The sequence below is a fragment of the Xenopus laevis genome, chromosome 5S (assembly GCF_017654675.1).
Source record: "Xenopus laevis strain J_2021 chromosome 5S, Xenopus_laevis_v10.1, whole genome shotgun sequence".
Lineage (NCBI taxonomy): Eukaryota > Metazoa > Chordata > Amphibia > Anura > Pipidae > Xenopus > Xenopus laevis.
Window position 1 is genome coordinate 63,266,047 of NC_054380.1, and position 24,617 is coordinate 63,290,663.

Sequence of the window (24,617 nt, forward strand, 5' to 3'; positions counted from 1 at the left end):
TCTTGTGGTTTATCATTTATCAAGCATACTGATTATTGGCTCTCCAACGCAAGGGGTTGCTGTGCCTGAAATATTCTGTGTAAAGCAAATCATTCTGTTATATGTAAACTATGATGATAAAGCAGTTATTGTCCAGCAAGATCTACACAAATGCAAATTTGAAACAAAAATGTGATGAAATTGGAAAATATGAAGTCATTGTATAATATAATATCTAGATGAAGATAGTGCTAAACACTATAGCTGTCATACAGATCTATGGTGAAAATAAACACCTGATAGGAATTATCCTTCGCTGGGGCACTTTTAGAGATTCTGTAGTACACTGGCAAACCACTCCAGACCTGTTTGTATCATTTAGTCACATGCAAGATCTCTCTTACATATCAAAAACAGTTTGTAATAAGTCTGAGTTTACTCATATCAAATGAAACGGGGGCATTGCCTGCTCTTGCCAAGCCCAAGTTACTTTCCAGACATTATGCAATCAGTGTAGGCCCTCTTAGTATCTTTAAGGAAATATGATGTACTTACTGTATCTCTAAACATTGATTGTTAGAAGCCACAAGTTCCTAGTACAAAAAATTTTAGCCTCATGACAGCTGTGAATTAATAACACTAGTTATTTCCCTGTACTAGAAGGTAATTTATTATTTTATTTGAAATGCTTGGGGTTTTCCAGATTTTTTTCAGTCATTTGCATCACCATTCCTTAAGTCTGACAAAGTCATATAAACATAAACATTGAAAAAAATACCAATAGGGTTCATTACACCTCTGCCATTAGTTAATAGAGCTTATAAATAGCTTATTTTATAAGCATAAATACACTCCAAGTCCTGCTCTTTATTCTGCCAATCTCTTTCTTAATAATTATCTCCTAGCCTCATCTTACTTTTGCCTCATTGACTCTTCTTTGTTTGTTCTGCAGTTGACTTGAGCCTGTGCCTTTCTGTCCTAGGCTTTCTTAACTACTGGTTAAGCATATTTCACCCATATAACCAAGGCCGGATTTACATAGTGGGCGCCCCTAGGCCCACTACCGTTCGTCGCCCCTGTCCCCTTCAGGGGGACAGGAGCAATGGGGATTGGCGCACGGGAAATTTAAAAAATTATTGTATATCCAGCGCATCCCCAGTGTTTTTAAAACAATGTGGGTGTGGTTGGGCAGCATGCCGCCCCCCTAAAATTCTGCCGCCCTAGGCCCGGGCCTAGGTGGCCTTTCCACAAATCCAGGCCTGCATATAACACCCTGCCTGCTTTTAACATGATTACCTATTCTCATCTTTTGATCAATGGACTCGAAAAAGCTAGCATATTTCTGCTTCTGAAATAGAGGCCTATACACTGAGGGGCACATTTACTAAGCTTGAGTGAAGGATTAGAATAAAAAAAACTTCGATTTTCGAAGTTTTTTTTTTGGCTACTTCAACCATCGAATTGGCTACTTCGACCTTTGACTAGCATATTTCTGCTTCTGAAATAGAGGCCTATACACTGAGGGGCACATTTACTAAGCTCGAGTGAAGCATTAGAATAAAAAAAACTTCGAATTTCAAAGGTTTTTTTTGGCTACTTCGACCATCGAATAAGCTACTTCGACCTTTGACTTTGAACTAAAAATCGCTAGACTATTCGACCATTCAATAGTACTGTCTCTTTAAAAAAAACTTCGACCACCTACTTCGCCACCTAAAACCTACCGAGCATCAATGTTAGCCCATAGGGAAGGTCCCCATAGGCTTTCCTAGCTTTTTTTGATTGAAGGAAAATCATTCGATTCGAAGGATTTATTGCGGTAAATCCTTCGATATTCGAAGTCGAAGGATTTTACTTCGATAGTCAAATATCAAGGGTTAATTAACCCTCGATATTTGACCGATAGTAAATGTGCCCCTGAATGTGGCCTTCAAAAATATTTTTAATTTGCTCCATATGGTCCTAATTCTTGTTCCTTTTATGTTTATGCATTTTCATAATTTTTTTTTATTTATTTATTGCTTTTAAGAGATGTCATTTGGGATTTTATTATTCAGTTTCTGGAGAATGTTTACCCTGTAATTGCAATGGAAACTCTCTAAAGTGTTTGGATGGATCGGGAGAATGTCTGGTAAGCTCATGTTACCTCTCAGATTTTTTTGTTTTAAGTGATTTGATTTTAAAAACTGTAAACAAAGACCCCTGCAGAAATGTTATTAGATCCTAGAGCAAAACTGTGTTTGTTTCCCAGGACCCTCCTGTACATATACAGTATACAGGGAGAGGACCGCCTATTCCTTTCCTGGACCTCACCATGTCAGTAGAACCCTCCTATCCAAATCAATAAAGCTGACTCCTGAACCATGACCCGGTGTCCAGTAACAAGCTTCAAATTTAAGGTCTCATTTGGGAGGGCCCTACTGACATGGAAAGGTCCAGGAAAGAAAAATCACGGTAAGTATGATGCAATTTTCCCTATTCCCTTACCCTCTCCATGTCAGTACTTACTGGGATGTAGCAAGCTACTTAATCCTGGGTGGGAGACCAAGAAAAAGTGCTGCAATAAGTTTATTATTTTCTAACAGCAGATCTGAGGACATTGGTACCAAATTAAGAACAAATTTTCAATCTTTCTTTCTTTCTTTTTTATTGTTTTTTTTTAATTTGCCTTTTTCTTCTGTAGAGCTTTCAAATGGGTGTCACTGACCCCATCTGAAAGCAAATGCTCTGTAAGACTACAAATTTATTGTTATTACAGGTATGGGATCAGTTATCCAGAAACCCGTTATCCAGAGAGCTCCAAATTTCGGAAAGGCTGTCTCCTTTCCCTTTTATCCAAATAATGCAAATTTTTAAAAATTACTTCCTTTTTCTCTGTAATAATAAAACAGTACCTTGTACATGATCCTCCAAACTAAGACATAAGAAATCCTTACTGGAAGCCGAACCAGTCTATTAGGGTTATTTAATGTTTACATGATTTCCTAGTAGACTTAAGGTCCAAATTATGGAAAGATCCATTATACAGAAAGCCCCAGGTTCCATATCTGTACTTCTTTTTATTACTTATCTTTCTATGCATGCACTCTTCTATTCATATTCCAGTCTCCTGACAATTACATTCATGGGTCATTTCTATTTTCTTTGAATGGCCATAAAGCAGATCAACTGTCAAGATTTCAGCAAATCACATCTAAGTACCAGATTAAACTGTAAAAGAGTGCAATAGTGTGGATCAATGGATTAATGAATTATCTGAAGGTAAATAAAGTCTAATTCTCAAGTACATCATCAGCAGCATTAGTTTTTGCAGGTTATGAGAATTCATTCACTGCCTTTTATAAAGATACATTAAACTTAACTAATCAAACCACCTATTAAAGTGGATGGCTTCTTAACTCATATTACTGCATGTTTACAAAAGTGGCAGATGCCTGTGGTGATGGAATTTACTGCTCAGTGTCAAGGGCTGGTTCTTAAACACCCCCTTAATTTATGCAGTAGAAAAGCTGAAACTATGAACACATGAGCTAAGAATCTGCACTAAAATTTTATCATATAACTTGAGCATTAACTGAAAGGAAAAGTAGTAAGGATTACATTTAGAACTGACTTTATCAACCAATTTTTAAAGGGACCATCTGCCATTGGCTTCTAAATGATTTGGGCAAGTTTTAGCTGGAGTATATACGGATCTGCATTTTTAGCAGCTTGAGAGCATAATAAATCTAGAAAGATTTGCTATTTTTTCCTCTAAAAATTTGAGTTTTTCCCCTCAACCAGAAAAATTTGAGGTTTTCCCCAACCAGAAAAAATTGAGGTTTTCCCCTCAACCAGAAAAAATTTAGGTTTTCCCCTCAACCAGAAAAATGTGAGGTTTAATAATTGGGCCCCTAAACAAAACACTATGTTCTATTTCTCTAGTAGAGTTTTAAAGGGGGAAAAAAAAAAATTTTAGAGTAAAAAAGAAACTCGAGATTTATTATGCTCTCAATCTGCTAAAAATGGCAGATGATCCAGTTAATCTTTGGAACATGTGTTTACCTTATGGATTCTCAAGAGTTTCCGGCTGTTTGCGCTGTTTTTCGTTCAATAATCTGATGAATTCGGGTTTTTATGGCAACAACTCGATAAAGTTGAGTTTTCAGAGTGTTACTTTCAAAAAGTCGTACAATTTGAATTGACACTCGATTTTGTCACAACGTTTGCAGTGAATTTTTATTAGTAAATAAAGGGGATTCAGGTTTGGGAGTTTGCAGTGAAACAGTTAAATACCTGACAATGTAGAAGGCAGGGTGCAAAGTACAAAAAAAGTCTGCCTTGATTTTGCAATTTACACCCAGCCTTCTACTTGATTAACTACACAGAGACCTGTGGCTATCTGCATGAATAAATCCCTGCTGCATATCCATGAGGGGCAGACAGGGGAGGCACATAGTCGTCCACCCCCTACCCATCCCATTACTGCTCATCATTTAGTTGCCCAAGTTATGGAGTCCTGGAAGACACAGGCCGCAACAAAGCCCTGTTCTTACCACTTGCCTTATGACAGCTAATGAATGATTTATAAGAATTATATTATCCCCCCCCCTCTCAGCATGCTTCTCTCTTGATTCTCTGTTCATGCAGGAGTTGGGAATATGATTTTGATTAACGGTTAAATCACAATTATTTGACCTAACTCAAATAATTGATTACAGCACAAACCAAATACAACAAAATAACTGACTTTAGCACCATTCCTGGATGCAGGGATACAGGATTTCTAAAAGAGTGAGCTATGATACATCTTCTAGGCAAAATAAGCACCTACCATGGCTACAGTAGACCTAACTGTCAATCAAAATCTGACACTGGCTCCTGCATAAAGAGAAAATGAAAATAAGCCATTGCTAAGAGAAGGATAGTGAATAGAAACTTGCTTATTTCATAAATGGGCCCAAATTAATAACTGATTATGATGACGCTTATACAGTATAAAACTTTCATTTTAATGATTCCCCATTACTAAAAAAAAACAAATCAATTATTTTCATTCTGTATTTATTAACAAATCATTCACAAATGATAAATTCATATGTATCATATGATACCAGATATTACTTTTCACTCACTTCAGTGGATTTTGTAGTTTTTTTTCATATACAGGTATGGGACCTGTTATCCAGAATGCTCAAGACCTGGGTTTTTTTGGAAATGGAGCTTTACATAATTTGGATCTTCATACCTTAAGTCTACTACAAAATCATTACATAAACTCAATTGGTTGGTTCAGCTTCCAATAAGGATTAATTATATCTTAGTTGGGATCACGTAAAATGTATTGTTTTATTGCTACAGAGAAAAAGGAAATCACTTTTACAAATTATTTGGATAAAATGGAGTCTATGGGCCATCACGTAATTCAGATCTTTCTGGATAATGGGTTTCTGAATAATGGATACCATACCTGTACTTGTAATGTCGCTCTACAGGTACAAATAGAATGTGGCATCAATTTAGGTATTTCGAGGCAATACCTTTGGCACAAGACTTTAGCAAACAAAAATTGACAAAAATAGGTAACACAGCATGTGTACTGTATGCAAAATGATATTTGTTGTGTGCCAGAAGAAATGCACAACTAGATTAGTGATTGCAGCTTTGTAATAATTTGAGGGCAAGTTTTTTGGTAAACAGACATTCTTTATAGCAGTGACACATTATGCAACACGTTACAGAGATTAGAGATTATACATAGTGATGGGCGAATCTAACCTGTTTTGCTTCACCAAAAATTTGGTTAGCAGTGAAAAATTTGTCAAATACATTGAAGTCTATAGGCGACAATTTCTTTTTGAAATTTTTTCACCCATTGAAGTCTATAGCCGTCTTTTTTGTGCCGTAACTTGGCGAATCTCTATCTCTCTCTGACACACACACACACAGCAGAATACCCAGAAGAAATCCGCATAAGCACAGGGATGAGCAAACTCAGTGTGTCATGTCTGGAATGAAATCTAGAATCCCAGAGCAGCAAGGTAGCATCACCTTTGCACCATGCTTGTTATTACAAATTGTATATTTTTAGCATTTTATTTTAAAATATCTTTTCATAGTAAACAAAATATTATATTTATATTTTTATTATACTGTAGCCTTTATTTTTGCTATGCTACAGTCAAATTTATATAAACTATTGTTATCCCTCCAGCATGATTTAATTTATGTGTCACTTTCTGTGGATTTTCTGTGGCGTTATCTATACAAATTTTCTAACCACATGTTACTGGAGCTTTACCTCATGCTGTTGGTTTCTCAGTGGAAGTTGCAGGCTGCATGTATGTGTATGTTAACAGCTGGAATTATCAAAACAACGCTCTTTTACAGAAATCCATAGGCAGAGAGTAACCCATCAGATTCTGAACAAGAATATGGTTATAAACAAATCAGGGGGAATGTTATTTAAAATGTCATTTTTGCAAATGTTTAGAGCTGCTTGCAATGTAAAATCATTCGCTGGCGAATGGTCTTTGCAAATGTAACATATTACATACCCCCAATAAAGCACCAACACAGCAATGTAAGCAAAAAATATGGTTGATGTTTGTAGGAGTAGGGAAAACTTTGCCCTGTTATTAGTTTAATTTCCTAGGAGGAAAACTTACTCTGTTTCATTTATTTTTAGATTCCTTTTTTTTTCATAGAGTGCATCTTGTACTTTTGTATTTGTATCCCATTTAAAGGGGCTAAAGAGCCTATCACTTGACTTACCATAAGAATGTAGAATATATTTCTTCGGCCAGAAGACTCAATCCTCGTCAGACCCATTGGGCTTTGTTTTTCTCCAGATTCAACTTCTTTATTTCTTATCGCCCTGGTTGGAAAAACACAAGGCGGATGCTTTATCCTGATGTCTGGTTCAGAGAGAGGTGAATCCAGTCCCACCCATTTCTATAATTTCCCCTGACTTAGTGGTGGCGCCCACTTCACTTTCATGGTCAGATTTGTCTAATGTGGAACATCCTCCTGAGTGTCCTCCTGGTAATATTTTTGTACTCCAGCAAAGGGTTGCCCAAGTCCTCGAGTGGGCTCATTCCTCTAAGGTTTTCAGACATCCCGGCATCAAGACTCACGACTTAATTTCAAGATATTGTTGGTGGCCTTCTATGCTGTAAGTTGTAAAGTTTTTTTGTCTCAGCCTGAACGGTGTGTGCACAATAGAAGACTCCTCGTTCCTTGCCATGTGGTCTTCTCCAACCTTTACCTGTTCCTGCTCGGCCTTGGTTAGATGTGGCTATGGACTTCATTCATCTCAGAATATGACTACTATTTTAGTAGTAGTAGACCGGTTCTCCAAGATGGCCAATTTTATTCCTTTGAAGAAACTTCCCTCTGCGGCTGGGTTAGCCCAAGTTTTCACTAAAGAGATTTTTAGTTTTAATGGAGTTCCACAATCTATTGTGTCTGACTGGGGGGTACAGTTTGTCTCCAGAATTTGGCGAGATTTTTCTAAACATCAGATCCTGGAGCTGTTCCTGCGTTATTTTATTATTATTATTGGGTTGAACTTCTTCCCTGGGCTAAGTTTGCTCATAATAACCTTCAGCACGATTCTCTGGGTTTTTCTCCGTATTTGGTTATAATCCATCTGCTCTTCCGCCTGATGTTTTCAAGACTGAGATACCTGCAGCAGACGCACTCGTTTGTGATTTCAAGACTGTCTGGTCCCAAGCCCACCAATCCCTTCTCAAAGCATTGTCTGCTGCTGACAAGCATCGTCTTTCGAATCGCTCCTATCAAATCGGAGATTACGTTTGGCTGTCCACAAAGCACATCAAACTTCATTTGTCTTCTCCCAAGTTTGGTCCTCATTATGTGGGTCCTTTCAAGATCAAGGAGATAATCAACCCTGTGTCTATCCGTTTGGATCGTCCATGAACATTTCAAATTCGTTTCACGTTTCTTTGCTCAAACCTTTTGTCAAGAAGATCTTTGCTGCCAGATTTGACCCCTTGCCTGATTTTCGACTACGTCTTGTCTTATCCTGCCGGTACCTCGTTTACGGCATTCTATTTTATGCACGTTCCTTGTTGGTTTCAGCCCTTAAAGGGCATCAGTGGACACCTGAATCCACTGGGATTCCCTGTGCATGCGAGTGTACCCATCATCGTTTAGGTTCCTGATAACGAGAACGTTACAAATACCCTAAATTGCATGCCAGTTAGAGCCCACAGCCTGAGAATGCAAAATGTAATTTCTCCTGACAGCTTTGCACAGAGCACATCAACATGGAGGATAAGCCTGGGCTCTAACATTTGCACCCCTTCTGGTACTTTTGCTTATTGTAAGTGAGCCCTGAAGTGTGTTATTAAGATATTGTGGAAGGTATGAGTATTGTGTAACCTGTAGTTAGGACCCAAAACTGGATTGCAGTTAGAGTGGTTAAATTTTCTAATATACTGAAATATCGTGCTCTATACAATAGTTGATAAAAGCAGGTATATATTGTATTTTACACCAAATCTTGGCACTTGAGGAGAAATCACAGATTGAACTTGGGTCCCAAGTTGGTATAAGTCTAGAGCTTTTCAGTTGCAGAACTGTACATGGGCATTTTCCCTGTTGTTATAACCAAAACAGTTGCTGTTACAGCTAGGCATATTATTATAAAATTAACCAGCAAAAGGAACTTCAATAAAGGATACATGCAAAGTAGTTTACTTTTTTTTTTTTTTACTTTTTCCAAATGTCATATATAAGTTGCTGATATTATTGTTGCTATTAATATTATCTTATCAGTGACTTTTGTATGTATTTTGCTCTAACCATATTTTAAATTTAAATGATTGACTGATGATGAGTGCTCTACCTGGGTATTTGGTGAATTAATTAAAATGTATTTTCTACAATTTGTTCCTTGCAAGGCTTTTGAACAGAATATGCAATATATCTTCAGAATATCTTCTGACAGCACACAGGCATATTAAGATACTCAATATATCAGTCTGGTCCATAATTTTATGTCAATTTTTGTGCAACGGTTTGCTGCTTATTTCAAGCTGACAGGTTATTTTGCCAAAGAGGTACCAGGCAAAGAGAAAAGACCATATCTCACTTGCTGTAAAAGCCAATGTAATAAGAGCAATTAGATATATATATTTTCCTAAAGGCAAGTGTAAAATGAAATGTCTTTGTTGTTTTTTTTCCACAGGATTGTCAAAGGAATACAACAGGGAAACACTGTGAAAGATGTCCACCAGGTTACCTTGGAAATATGGTCCGAGGAATACCCAAATCTTGCCTGCCATGTTCTTGCCCGTTACCATTTAGTCCTAACAAGTATGTATTTGTTGTGTAGTATTATTATAGAATGTTGAGATTTAACATTGATGGCACTTCTACCCATGTATCCATTGCTTTTACCAGTATTCTAGTAAATGTTGTTTGAAATGAAACATGCCTACACTATGATTTGCCGGTAACATTTGATTAATTAGCATGTCACATTTTTTATTCCTGAGGTTAATTTTGCATTATAGCTATTTAAAGCAAATCCTATATTAAATAACCACCTAAAATATACTCTCAGATAGCTGTTTCAGTTTTTTTGGATGAAATCAGGAGGTTGAAACCTCCAGCTATGAATGTAATTTAATCTTAAGAGACAGATCCCATGTCCTTTTTTTGGTCTGCTTCACTATGGTCATTACAGTGCTTGCTAGATATATGCATCAATATTATATTTTAACCTGGCATGCCTAGCTTTAAGGTAATGGTAAAAACGGTGCTAATTGTTAAAATGCTTATTTGACTTCAAATTTGTGCGTATAGTATTTAAAACATCATTTGCATTGATTGTTTTTACTGTTGAGATGACTGAGAGTTTAATTTTTCCTCTGGGGGAAGTAGAATGAAGCAGAATACATGATCTCATTCCTGCTGTGATGGGAACATTTATTTTTGTGTAGTTCCCATGAAAGGAATTCTTATTAGCTTGTACTATGAAGAGACAGATGTAACAATCTCTCCAGATTACACCAGATGTCTTTTCTCATCATACAATGTCAGAAGTTGCCGATCCTTGATTACCATAACTCATAGCATAGAAATGTTATGGCTCTGGACACTGATGTAAAAATGTGAACCCACAGCTGGTAAAGGGAATTTCCAAGATCCTAATCATTTGGGCAGATATTTTCAGTAAATTTTACAGTGGTTCCTGAAGGAATAAAATGGCACAGGGAAAGAATGGAATGTGCATTTCTGAGTGGAACTGTAAATGTGTTAGCATCAGGAAGTTTAAGTAAGTGGAAGTTGAAAATGGAGACAATAGAAGGGAAACATAGCCTTTTACTATATATTTATTATATGGATATTGTTCTAGTGATTCTAGACAAACAATGGTGACCATAATAACAAAACTATGTTAGCTGCATTAAATGAAAGGGTTTCTTGATTCTGCCAACAATCTGAGCGGCCATTCTTCCTTTTAATTGTTTATACATGAGATACTGGGCCTTAGCAGGCCAGTTTCACACTCAAGCATGCAGCAGGATTGCCACCTGTCCAGTAAATAGGAGACAGGATGTCATTGTTGTTAATAGGAAATAAAGAGAACAGAGATAGGAGAGCTATATTTTTCTAAAGTAGAATTTACTTTACCATGGTGATTGTAAATTCTAGGACATTATCGGGGGAATGTAATTAAAGTCACAAAGAGCAAAACAATTTGCACCAATAAGACTAAAAATCCACATCTCGCAATGCAATATTGTTCCTTACACTGTTATTGCATTGCAAATTAAAATTGTACATTGCAAATTATAATTGCGCACTCTTAAGAAGTGCTTGAAGGTGTCGTAATCTTTTGGAGCAAACATAACGACTTTTTCAGTAAGAAGATTTATTACATTGGTGCAAACTATAAAATTCGCAAACAGTCTTCCACTGTCGGAAGTGGTCGCTAAACAGTTTCCAGGGTCACAAAAGCGAATTATTAAATATATATATATATTAAATACACGCAAAGGCATAACTTTTCACATTGTGAATAGTTTTTCTGTTAGCTACTTTTATTACATTCTCCCGTATGTCCTTTGATACTGGTTGGGCAATCCAGGGACAAAATATGCTGCTGTCAAGCTGTTTTGTTTATCACCTTCCAATGTAAATACATATTCTTCTTTCCAGTCACTAGAATGTCAACACATCCAAAAGATAAACAAGTAAATAACAGACGGAATCTGATTACACACAGACCTAGATATATAGATATTTTGTTGTGACTTGCAATGATAATGCCAGTATTACAACTTACAGATGAAGCATGGATGATTGGAAAGTATCACCTGGAACGCTAGTGATTGTAGAAAGTGGTGCAGAGTGCCAAAACAAATTATAGAAGCAGTAACAAATAAAAAATAAAGCAGTAACAAATAAATAAAGAGAAGAACTCATGATTCACCCAGTCCAGGTTCACATGAATATACTGCAAAGCTCAATTGTGAGAATCTTCAAAAATTAAATATGCTGAATTAGTATAAATAAAACAACATGTATTAGGACAGAACAAGGCCTAATGTGTTTCATGCCTACTGTGGCTAATGGACACGCCCCTGTACATTCCTTATATACATTGACCAATCACAATTGTGATTGAAGTCAAACATGGGCTTTTTACATAGTGAAGTGAAACAAAATTATCACACATAGCAATGAAGGAAAAAGAAAAATAGAAAAATAAATGTGAAAAAATAAAAAATCAACCTGGAGCTCTAATGTGGGACTTCAAGCTATGACACCACTCTCTACTATTAACAGTATCATGAGCTGCAACAAGGAATTATTATATTCCATGTCTCTTCAGTTCTAATCAGTGTCTGCCTTTTGATTTCAAATAGGTACACATTTTGGTTCATGCTTAAGACGTTATGCCCCCCCCAAAACACCATATAGATAATACATCCATATATTAATGGGGTAATATATTAAAATGAGCGAAGCTTGAGCCAGGTTTGGTATCCCACCAAAGTCAGTACTGTTTTTAAAACAGGTTGAATGATAAATGCTGATTTGTGGGCTAAAGATAACTAGAACTGTACCAAACTCTGCATCTTTTGTTGCATAACCCCTAAATCCACTAAGCAACAGGTACCTGCTTACTTGATAAACAAAGAGCAGAAGAAGTTACTCTCTAGCCTCAAAGTGACAATCATTTCTAATAATCCTTTCTGGTAATGATAATGATTTACCAACAGTTTTGCTCTTGCTTGTGGTGTCAAGAGTGGTTCCATGCACTGCATTTGCAAGGATAATTATGCTGGGCCAAACTGTGAAAGGTAAGTATGAAAATAAAACTTGTAATTTTATGTCCAAATTTTCTCCTTCTCTTTGCATTTAGTGTATTTTTAAATGAAACCCATATCCCCATTTGTAATAAAAGGCAATATGTTTGCTCAGGTGCATTATCCCATAAAAGTCAGTAAGAAGCTTGCTTTTAAACCAGGGACCAATGCTACCTGCTAATTAGTTACTTTGGGTTACTGCTCCTGGGCGAATCTATTTCCTTTTTTTCATAATTTCACTGAAGTATCAGTAAAATAAAAGTGTATCACAGGTGTGGGACCCATAAGAACCCTATTAGGAAAAGCATTCATTTACATCATAACCTTGAAATATGGGTAGACCCTGTACATACAAACACTTCTTACTTACACTGTACTTAAAAGACCAGTAACATCAAAAATTTTTACAAAAAAATTCGTGAGAATACAATGAAAAAAAACACCAAGACAAATTAAAATTTAAAATAACAAAGCCTTTATTAAGAAATAACTTACAGAAACTCCACTTCCTGTCCTCTACAGAAAAGGCGAAGGGGCGACCATCCATCCTGCTGCGATCGATTTCTCCCTGGCTCTTCTCTGACATAGTGTTGATCTCCTTCTCCAGCTCTTCAAAGGGCCGCAGCTGTATTCCTCTCCCCACTGTAAGATAGCAGACCGGCAGCGTACCTTCCATGAACAAGGGTAACCAAGATGCATCGTTTCCGGATCAGCCAAACATGACTATCCTGGCGCAGAGAAGATTCCTGCTGCTGCAGGCTGCTGGGGAGGCGCGCATTCACTGTATGGAGCAGTAAAGGGAGCCGCGTCTATCTGAAGAGCCTGCCTTCGGGAAGTGAACCAGCTGGGCAGCGTGTTTGTGAATGGCAGGCCCCTGCCCAATGGGAGAGAGCAGGGAACTAGGAGAGGACAGCCAAGCACATTGGCAAATGGATACAGAGAACCAGAGTGATTCCAGCACGGAAAGGAGGAGAGCCTTGCACAGAATAAGGAAGCCAAGCGGGACAAAAAGCTGAGGCTGGTATAACCTCCACTTCGGAGGAATCGGGAAACAAGAGGCAGGAGCTCGGTGCGGGTGACTAGGCTGGAAGATGTGATTGGAGCCATCGCAAAGGCGGCAGTTTGCCTGGGGGATGTACTGACAGCGTCTGCAGCTCACATCCGCAGCCGGATAGCATTGGGCAGGGGCATGCCATTCACAAATACGCTGCCCAGCTGGTTCACTTCCCAAAGGCAGGCTCTGCAGATAGACGCGGCTCCCTTTACTGCTCCATACAGTGATTGCACGTCTCCCCAGCAGCCCGAAGCAGCAGGCAGAAGGAATCTTCTCTGCGCCAGGATAGTCATGTTTCGCTGATCCGGAAACTATGCATTTACTATTAGAGAGAGCCTAAAAATAATGCAGGGGCAGGGGGTTCTTGGTTACCCTTGTTCATGGAAGGTACACTGCTGGTCTGCTATCTCACAGTGGGGACAGGAATACTGACTGCGGCCCTTTGAAGAGCTGGAGATCGACACGCTGTCAGAGAAGAGCCAGGGAGGAGAAATCGAGCGCAGCAGGATGGATGGTCGCCCTTTCTGTAGAGGACAGGAAGTGGAGTTTCTGTAAGTTATTTCTTAATAAAGGCTTTGCTATTTTAAATTTTAATTTGTCTTGATGTTTTTTTTTCGTTGTATTCTCACAAATTTTTTTGTAAAAATTTTTGATGTTACTGGTCCTTTAACAAAAGAAAATATTTAATGTAGCACACAAACCATAAAATATTACTGATTAAGCTATTCAGCAGTTCATTAACAAGTTCACAGTTGCCTTTTAGCATGTATCATGGTACTCTATCCACTCTACTTAACAAGTACTTTTTCATGGGTAGTACCTCACTACTTCCTTGAGAGCATATAGGACTTTCCATTCTGCCTATCTTTTTAATTTATCAATTTATTTAGACTCTATTCATAAATGGAATATGGTCCCTTACTGACCAATAACAAATCTCTACAGTTGCAAAAGATTGCTGAAAAGTTGATAGATTGTATTTTTATTGAAATCAAATGTATTACATGCTGCTGTTCATTAGCAACTATGGATACATGTTGCGGTTATATACTTTTCATCAAAGGTGTGCCTGCATTTTTATTTAAATCAAAAGGTATTACAGACTGGTGTTCTAGTGATGTGCTGGCCGACCCGATACCCGCAGATTTAGGATGACCAGGCACCCCCCTTTACAGGTGGCGGACAGGTCCGGGTCGAGCTCTTCCTCTTGCTCTCCCTGCCTGCCAACTTCCAACTTCGCCTCGACCCTTCTGTAAAGTCATCGGTGGTGTGGATTGGCGTGGGTCTGTAAAGGGAAGCCGGAAGTCAGGCTCGGGTGAATGGAAGAAGGGTGGGTGCGGGTTGGGGAAAACCCGACCCGCACATCACTATGGTGTTCATTAACAACAATGAAAACGTTACGGTTTTACTCTTTTCATTAAAGGTGTGCCCCAGGTTATTATGGAAATCCTCTTCTAAAGGGAAGTACATGTAAAAAATGTGACTGCAGTGGGAACTCAGATCCTAACCTGATATTTGAAGACTGCAATGAGTTGACAGGACAATGCAATAATTGTATGCGCAATACCACTGGTTTTAACTGTGAACTATGTGCACCGGGATATTATGGAGATGCTAGAGTGGCTAAAAACTGCAAAGGTAATTGGAACATTATTGTTTGAACAGAATAATTAATACTAGAGGCGTGTTGTATTTTCAAGCCCAATAATGCGTCCATAAATTATGCAATCCATAATGAATGCATAAGACATTTCTGCCTACAAAATCAGCACAAGAAATTGCACAAATGCAGTTACCAGATCAAAGATGGAAGCCTTACAAATTCAAGTAATCCTAACCAGTTTGTAATTTAAACAATTTGACATTAAATGTGTGAAACCGATTATCCAAAACATTATACTTTTACATTTAGGGGGGTTATTTACTGAAATCCAAAAATGTCTTATTACTTTCTTAAAACCACTTCAACCAAACTCCCATCCACATTTTTACCGTATTTATCAATAAATTAACTCTAAAAACCTAGTGCGGGAAAAGACTCGATAAAAGGGTGAAAAAATCTGAATTGTCCATTTGTTTCGGATTTGCTGCCCGATAACGGATTATCGCCCGTAAACCACAAATTATTTGGATTATTGTACGAAACCCAGCGCAGATCATGATAACTTCCAATTCTGAATGGACCATCTGCCATTGACTTTTCTACATGACCTCGACAGGTTTGGAATTCAGTACTTTTTTATTCAGACTTTTAGCAGCCTCTGGGTTTAATAAATCTTGAAAAAATTCCCCTACGACAAAATGAAAAAAATCTGACTTTAGTAACTAACCCCCTTAAAGAAGAGAAAGGAAAACCTTTAATAGTCCTTGCTATGAGCATTAAAGAAAAAGAAAGTATCCTACTGATGGAGGTACCAAATGTTAGGGCAACTTATCTGATACCCCGGTTCGGTGCTCCTGTTAGCAGAGAACTGCACCAACCCAGGATACTTGCAAGAGATCCTCTTCCTTCTTTCCTCTCTGGGGTGCGCATGCACATTGGATTTAAAAAAGATGACTTTTTTGTTCTGCTGTGCATGTGGCAGCCACTGGATTTTGAAGAAAGAAGAAGTGAAGAAGAGGAGCACTCTCTCATATGTACCCTGGGCCAGTGCAGTTTTCTACTAACATCACCCCCCCCCCCCCTTGGATTGGAGCTTCCCTTCTCATTTAAACGTGTAGGACAATGACACACTTTGAGCTGTTCCACCTAAAGCCACACATACCATATCCGTTTGAGTTTATGAAATACTGTATATTTCTAATTTTGGGGCAGTAGTGGCCCATGAATACCTCAAACCTCTTACATGGAAAAGAGAAAAAGAGAAAGAAGTTAAGAGGGTTTATGTAATACTTGCACCTACATAAGCAAATTGAAGACCCCTTATGATTTATTATCTGCTCCCACTTTTATACAAGCACACATTTGTATATTACCCATCACATTTCTCAATTGCCTGGGAAGTCCACTCCTATGAACCATGTTAAATATGTTTATGACATCTAATTAAACTGCAAATGTTTCAGAGTGTCGTTGCTTAAAGTGTGGTACAGAAAGATGCAATGATGTTACTGGGACATGTCAGTGCAAACCCGGAGTCACGGGTGTTTTCTGTGATCGTTGTGAAGTAAGTAAAATGATAACTTCTGATCCTATAGATTTTTTTTATATTGATTAATGTAAAAATGTTAATATGAGGGCATTATGTATGCATTTAGTGGGTTTATGTGTGCATAATAGACAACAGAGCAGCTACTGTTTTCTACTGAATATAACATGAATGAATTATGCAATAATAATAATTATTGTGTTAAATGTAATTCAAAATGAATGTGTGGTATGGCAGAATGTTCAGAACATGGGTTCTGCTAATATAACATATTTGCCTACCCTGTGGGCAAATACAGGAGCACATGAAACATAATGATGATGAAGGCAGGAACAGCTGCCTTGTGGCTCAGCATCTCTTAGAAGAATAAAGCCTAGAGCAGAATATGACTAAATGATGAATCTAAATTCATCATAGATCATCAAAATATTGCAAAAAGTCAAGTTAAATCTGTCATGTAAGATGATGCTATAAGGCTGATTATTAAATTGTTCTGATACAGAATTCAATTGTTTCCATGCTACATCGCATTCAATATGAACTGTGTATTATGAATATATGTTAAAAGAAGACAGAGAGCTACTGGGGAAATGTTCTGTGATAACGGTCTGTGTTGCTTCTGGATAGTACAGAGACCCAAAACATACGTTATAGCATGTCTAGCTTAAGTCTTTAGCTGTCCCCTTAAATAGAGTTGCCACCAGCTGGTATTTGACTAACCTGTCTGGTAAAACTGGTGCTTTTGTTATTAATATTAAAGACCGTATGGGTACTGTATGTGCTATTGCAGGGCTAAAAATGCCTTAACCGCAATGTTATTTTACCTTTCCATTGGCAGTACAATACATTTCAATAACATTTTGAGGTTATGCGAAATTTTTGATGAAGTGAAAGGCCATCAGCTCACTCATCAGTAGCTGTAGTAAATATACACGTATTTATACACTAGGATTTGTGTGTGGATTACAGCATTTCTCAAGCTCGTGTTAAAAATAATATCTTTGGGTGCTTCTCATTACCCAGCCTGCAGTGGGTTCCTCTGCGTTAGTAGATCCACTTGCCCATGATTTATCAGAACTGGCTCTTGGCATAAATACATGCAAGTACAGGGAGTGTACAGGAGCAAGAGCATTTATTGAAATAAATGTATGCAACAATTTCACAATAATGATTTTAGTCATAAATGTAAAGGAGCCCTAGTATGTATTATGATCCTTTTAAAGTCCTTTTGAAAAATTCAGTAACTTAAACCAAGTGTGGGATTATTTTTCCATGCCCAATAATATAAATCCTACCAATCAAGCTGGCCACTTCCACATCTGTTGTTGCTTTAGTCACTGGATATATATGGCATAACCTAATGCCTGTGTTTTGTTTTTCTAGACTGGTCACTATGGTTATAGTAGTTGCTTGGGCTGTCAGAAATGTATGTGCAGCCTAGCTTCTCTGGATAACAACTGTGACCCCGAAACACTACAGTGTAATTGTAAGGCTGGTGCTGGCGGCCTAAAATGTGAGAGGTGCAAGCCAGGATACTGGAATTATAGACCATCTGGATGTCAGAGTAAGTACATACGCACTCATAAGATAAAAAGTGGCAGATCTGTACTGGTAACGACATAAGTATACTGTAAAGGCATTAAAATATCATCACTGGCCTACTACACAAAACTTTTCTAGTCTACATAGCACAGCATTACCTTAGAAGAAAAAACAATCTTTTTTTTAAATTATTTAAATGTGTTGTATTTGCCATTATTCATGTGTATTTATTGTAATTATGTGAAACTATTTTTTTTTATCTCATGGGTTATGTATATGTTTAAATCTAGTCTTACAGCTGTTGGAACTACTCTCTGCTTAGTTATCACACAGCTGAAGGGCCACTCAAAGCATACCTGCAGTTTAAACGGCAAGTAAACCTTTCCAAAATTCAAACATGTTTTGTAACAAAGTAGTTCTGCAGGATTTACAGTTTTTGCCCATCAAGTTTAACCCCTTCAAACAAACCCCAGTTTACTTATATACACATTAGTGTACAGACCTAGGGGTATATAGTAACATAGTAAGTTAGGTTAAAAAAGACACACGTCCATCAAGTTCAACCTTTTAACTTTTTTTAACCTGCCTAACTGCTATTTGATCCAGAGAAAGGCAAAAAAAACCCATCTGAAGCCTCTCCAATTCCCAATTCCTTCCCACTCCAAAATGGCAATTGGACTAGTCCCTGGATCAATTTGTACTAAAAGCTATCTTACATAACCCCGTATTCCTAATGTATCTACCTGCGCAACTGATTCAGGGAGAGAATTCACAGTTCTCACTGTAAAAAAAACCTTTCCGAACATTTAATGGAACCTCTTTCTTCTCAATGGAATGGGCGACCTTGTGTCAGCTGGAAAGACCTACTGGTAAATTAAGCATTAGAGAGATTATTATATGATCCCCTTATATATTTATACATAGTTATCATAACACCCCTTAAAGGAGAATTGAACCCGTAATAAAAAAAAAACCTCCCCCTACCCTGGATATACCCCCCATCGGGCAAATGCCCCTAATTTTTTACTCACTCCTCCGTGCAGATTCTGGCCACAGGAGTCCGCGGGCGCCATCTTCTTTCTTCTGTCTTTTTTGGATATTTCAGCGCATGTGCAGTTGGAGTAAATTTCCAGTCCCAAACCACTGCGCATGCACCGGAAGTCACAAAGATTTTTGTGACTTTCGTCGCATTCGCGGTTGTTTGGACCGGAAATTTACTCCAACTGCGCATGCACCGAAAATGCCATCAATACACGAAGATTACCGGAGAAGAAGAAGATGGCTGCCATGAACTCCTAGGCCAGAATCTGCATGGAGGGGTGAGTAAAAAAATAAGGGGCATTTGCCCGGGGGGGGGGAAGGAGGGTTTTTTTTATTACGGGTTGAATCCTCCTTTAAGCGCCTCTTCTCCAGCGTTAACAACCCCAACTTGGCCAGTCTTTCCTCATAGCTAAGATTTTCCATACCTTTTACCAGCTTAAGCTGGCCATAGATGTAAAGATTTTTAAAAGATCCGATCGTCATCATGAGACCACGATTATCTCGAAACGATTGTACGATCCTACGAATTGTCCATCAACTAAAAAGACCATTTCAGGTGATATTGCCAGGAAAACAAAGGTTAGCTGACTGCTTGTCCCTGCAAACATAGATAGATTGCTCTGGGACCGATAAAGATCTGTACCTGATCCTGTAGCCAGTTTCCTATTCATGTGCCCACAGCAGTTGTTTGTGGTGCATGGTATCAAATGCTTTGGCAAAATCATAATAGATCACATCTACTGCCCCCCACCCCCACTGTCCAGAATCTTACTTACCTCATCATAAAAAGCAATCAGATTTGTCTGACATGACCTATCCTTCATAAAGCCATGCTTTTTGCCAGGGCCGTGCCAAGCCGTCAGGGCGCCCTAGGCACCTGGTTGGCTACCTCCCCCCGCATGCGATATAGGGATTGACCGAGGCTGACATAGTAATCCCATTTTAAATATTGGAATGACATCAGCTTTTCGGGGGTGTATCCCATCTGGCCCTGGCACCTTGTTTACATTAATTTTTATTAAAGCTTAATGAATCATATCCTGAGTCAGCCACTGACTAGATTGAGCTGAGCCATCAGTGCAGCTATGAAGTGAGCCTGGGAACTCAGACTCCTCTATTGTATACATTGAAGAAAAGAATTGATTTAGCACATTTGCCTTTTCTGTATCTGTTACAACCATACTGGTACCATTATCTGAAGGAGCAACACTCATAATTAAAAACCTTTTTGGGGTTAGTCTTAGCGTCAGCCGCAATGCACTCTTCATTTCCTTTCTTTGCCTTCTGGATTGCTGTTTTACAACATTTATTATAGTGTTTATATTCATTAAATGCAGCTTCTGTCCCAACAGACTTGTAGTTTTTAAATGCCTTTCTCTTCTTTCCTATTAACTTTTTTACTTCTGTATTAAAGGAGAAGGAAAGCTATAGAGGCATTTTATTGCCAATAGATTAGCTGCAATAGTGCAAGCTAAAATGCTATATTTATTCTGTAGAATGTTTTACCATACCTGAGTAAATAGCTCTAGAAACTCTCTGTTTGTTTAGGATAGGAGCTGCAGTATTAACGTGGTGTGACATCACTTCTTGCCTGAGTCTCTCCCTGCTCTGTGCTCAGATTACAGTAGAGAAGGGAGGGGGGAAGAGGAGCAAACTGAGCATGCTCTTGCCCAGGGCAATGAGGTTTAAGCTGAATGCAGAAGTCCATGTGTACACAATAGAAGGAAAGAAATGCAGTGTTTCTTTTGACAGGGGACTCAGAGCAGCACTACTTTGGGGGTTTACTGGTATATTTAGATAGACCTTTCTGATAAGGCTTACTTAGTTTTAACCTTTCCTTCTCCTTTAAGGGAATAAATTGAGAACAGTAACAGTTTAATATAATTTTAAATGACAACCATTTATTTTCTGTGTTTTTATCTGAAAACATAATGCCCCAATCAATGCTCTGAATAGCAGCCCTCAAGCCACTAAAATTAGCTTTTCAGAAAATCATGGTTTTTGTTGCCCCAGTGTATATTTGTTTTTTGCACCAGACAGCAAATGATATAACATTATGGTCACTATTACCCAGGGGTTTAATGACTTGCACATTTGCTATAAGTTCTGGGTCATTAGAGATCTCTAGATCCAGAATAGCATTTTTTCTGGTTGGCTCCACAACAACCTGTGCCATAAAATTGTCAAGCAACAAGTTTATAAACTGGTTCCCATTAACTAATCTGGCAGTACTGCTGCGCCATTCAATATCTGGGTAATTAAAATCCCCCATTATCATTACTTTATCCAAACTAGAAGCCTTTTCTATTTTAATCAGGAGCTTAGCCTCCTCCTCCTCACTTACATTAGTGGGTCTATAGCATACTCCTACAATTAATTTGCTGGACTCTTTAATATTGGTGAAGAACTCGACCCATAAGACTTCTGCCCCCTCATTTTCTAACATCACCTTCTCCTTTATATAAGCTTTTAAATCTATAATGTTCTCTAATGTACTTGCAAAGAGTCATTATGTCCCCTCGCAAGTACCTTTTCTCCAGGGAAAACAACACCAACCTCAACAGTCAAATCTTCTGTCATTTTTACCAGTTTAGTTGCATTTCTCTGCACTGTCCCCAGCTCATTTATATGCTTCTTAGAGGAATAGTTCAGCGTGAAAATAAAAACTGTGTAAATAGATAGGCTGTGCAAAATAAAAAATGTTTCTAATATAGTTAGTTAGCCAAAAATGTAATGTATAAAGACTGGAGTGACTGGATGTGTAACATAATAGTAAAAGAGTCAGTCAGCGACTTGAAGGGGGGCCACATGGTACATATCTGTTCAGTGAGTTTGCAATTGATCTTCAGCATGCAGCTCAGATTCAAAAGCAACAGATATGACCCATGTGGCCCCCCTTCAAGTCTCTGATTGGTTACTGCCTGGTAACCAGGGTAACCAGTCAGTGGAAACCAAGAGAGTTGAAAAGCAGTAAGTTGGGCTATGTTCTGTTATGTTAGACATCCAGACATTCCAGTCTTTATACATTACATATTTGGCTAACTAACTATATTAGAAACATTTTTTATTTTGCACAGCCTATCTTATCTATTTACCCAGTTTTTATTTTTACACTGAACAATTCCTTTAAGGGCTGGAGTCTAAAACTGCACTGCATACTCAAGGTAAGGCCTTACCAGGGAGTTATGCATGGATTTGGTATTAGAGTGGATCCTAAAATTGAGGATTTAATGCATACGAGCTGATAAGATTTTACAGATCATGCTTAAAACAGGGCACAAATGTTAATTGTGCATGGATAATCAGTGGTTAAATTAGATATATAGTCTTCAACAAGCATTTTATAATTTTGTAATCTTTTTTATCATATTATTTATTTACATCAATTATTTATTGTGTGGCATACACTTAACAGAACATCAAAGTATAACTTTAAAGCACAACTCTGCAGGTAAAGAGAACTAAAGCCTTTTTTAAACCCTGGGGCCCCACCAGAGGCCTACCACCTCATACAGTTCAGTAAAACAAAGTGACAGTTGTGCTTGTTGGTTATTACAAAGTTATTTCTGTATTCGTAGAAATTATGCTGTACTTAAAAAATATGTATTGTCCTTGAAACAATAATACTAATTCATGCTGTGCTAAAAAAAGATGTATTGTTAATGTTTTATGAATAAAATTGATTGCATGGTGCACAATACCATATATAGAAGCAGCACCCCATAAATAGCAGTACTGTGGGATTTGATATTTCCTAAAAAAATTGACTTTTAGGAATAACAGTTCAACAGCAGTGAACAAGCAGTGCAGTGCCAACATGAAAATGCATATTCAATTATCCTTGATAATTTTTTGTCCTCCCCTTGCAAACAAAAGAGAAAAGTAGCTAGAGAAAAGGAAAGACCAGTTTCAGGGTTCTTGCTAGATATCCTTAAAAACCATCTATTAAAACCATTTGGATGACATTGTAAAATAGGGAATGTTATTGCGTAAAACAGATGCTTTACATCAGACATAATTGTGAATATATGCACTTCTTTATAATAAATGATGATGTATTTGTTTTAGATAACATGAAACTTTAAAATGGTTTTGTCTTATAGAATGTGACTGTGGAGGAGGACCATGTAACAATATAACTGGGGAATGTTTATTAGAGGACCCAGAATCCCTAGCAAATTCAGACTGTTCATTTGGTAAGTGTCATTCTATTTTAAAAATTAGGATTTTAAAGCCTTTACGGTTGAACTGTACAAAGAGAAACAGTGGAGAACATGTAATATACTTATTGGCTATATGATCTGGCTCTTCTTGCAAATTCTATAGAGAGATTGGGAGTTTTGGCAAAGACATCTGTTATCATAAAAGCTGCTGTATGACCTATCCAATAAAGTTATTGCACAATCTGTAATCTTGTGTAGTATATATAACATCATCAATTAATCTAAAAGAGAAGGAGGTTTCACAAATATTTAGATTGATATTAATGGTATATATTTTGCAACTATCTGAGAGTTTTTTTAGTTACAGTGTGTAAACTTGAGATACAAATTATGGAAGACCTTTCAGTGACCCAGTCTAACTTTTATTTCTGTATCTTCTGGACAACAGTTTAGCATTAGCTTTTCCTCCTAATCTCTCTCCCTGATAGTGACCTCTGTCTCTACTATTGCCAAAAAGGATGGCCACCTTGTTTCCTGTTCCTCTTATTAATTTCCCCACTTAACACAACTTTATTATTAACTTTATCCTTAAGACTCGCTGCCACCTAGTGGCCAACTAATGCTTCCACCAATGCATGAAAAAGTAAAATTTTGTCACTTATATTCCCCCTGTGGTGAACCAGACACATCCTTGTTTCTGCCAATTACCACGATTCAGAAATCACATTCTCCATCATCATCAAGATAACATTTCACATAATCTTCGGCAGTCTCTCCTAAGACCTGCAATGACACAATGGCTGCTGCAAAATAAACTGAGGTTAACACAGCCTAACAGTTTAACCTTTACCTAGCAATAACCCAAACTATTTATATATCTTCATAACTGTTTCTCATCATTTACGCCTCAAACACCGCCTGCACATACTTAATTACCATAAACATTGCATATTAACTAGAACATTCTCATCTGAGTGGCCTGCCAGCCCATCTTGGGTACAATGGCTTGCTGTGGGAGAGACACCATTAACCAACACCCATTTCTACAAGTTATAATCTGTTGACCTTGTGGGCAGCTGTTTGCTGGTAGACCACACTGGATTGTGTCCCATCCATTTGCCCATCAGGATGGTCCCCAACCCCATCACCTCTGTTCAGAGCATCCCCCTCCTTGGGAGCAGGCTCCTCTAGTTCCTCCTCTTCAAGTCCAAAACTCCAGTGGAACAGGATCCTCTAATGCAGGAAACCCCAACCTCCTGGTAGGACCTCTTCCGGTTTCTCTGTTTGTGACTTCTCCTATAAGGCGATTGTGGGTTTTGCAACCCCTCCCGGTCCTAAACCCTCAAGCCTGCCTGCTGCAGTA

The 24,617-nt window shown here is 38.0% G+C and overlaps 1 protein-coding gene across 1 annotated transcript in view; it reads left to right on the forward strand.

Moving 5' to 3' along the window:
* LOC108717424 (laminin subunit alpha-4-like) overlaps nucleotides 1-24,617 on the forward strand; it is a 103,622-nt gene that overhangs the window by 19,697 nt on the left and 59,308 nt on the right. The window contains 6 exon segments of the mRNA XM_041564625.1: nucleotides 9,173-9,300; nucleotides 12,219-12,299; nucleotides 14,783-14,997; nucleotides 16,426-16,526; nucleotides 17,892-18,072; nucleotides 23,195-23,287. Of these exon segments, the coding sequence (XP_041420559.1) occupies nucleotides 9,173-9,300; nucleotides 12,219-12,299; nucleotides 14,783-14,997; nucleotides 16,426-16,526; nucleotides 17,892-18,072; nucleotides 23,195-23,287 (799 nt within the window).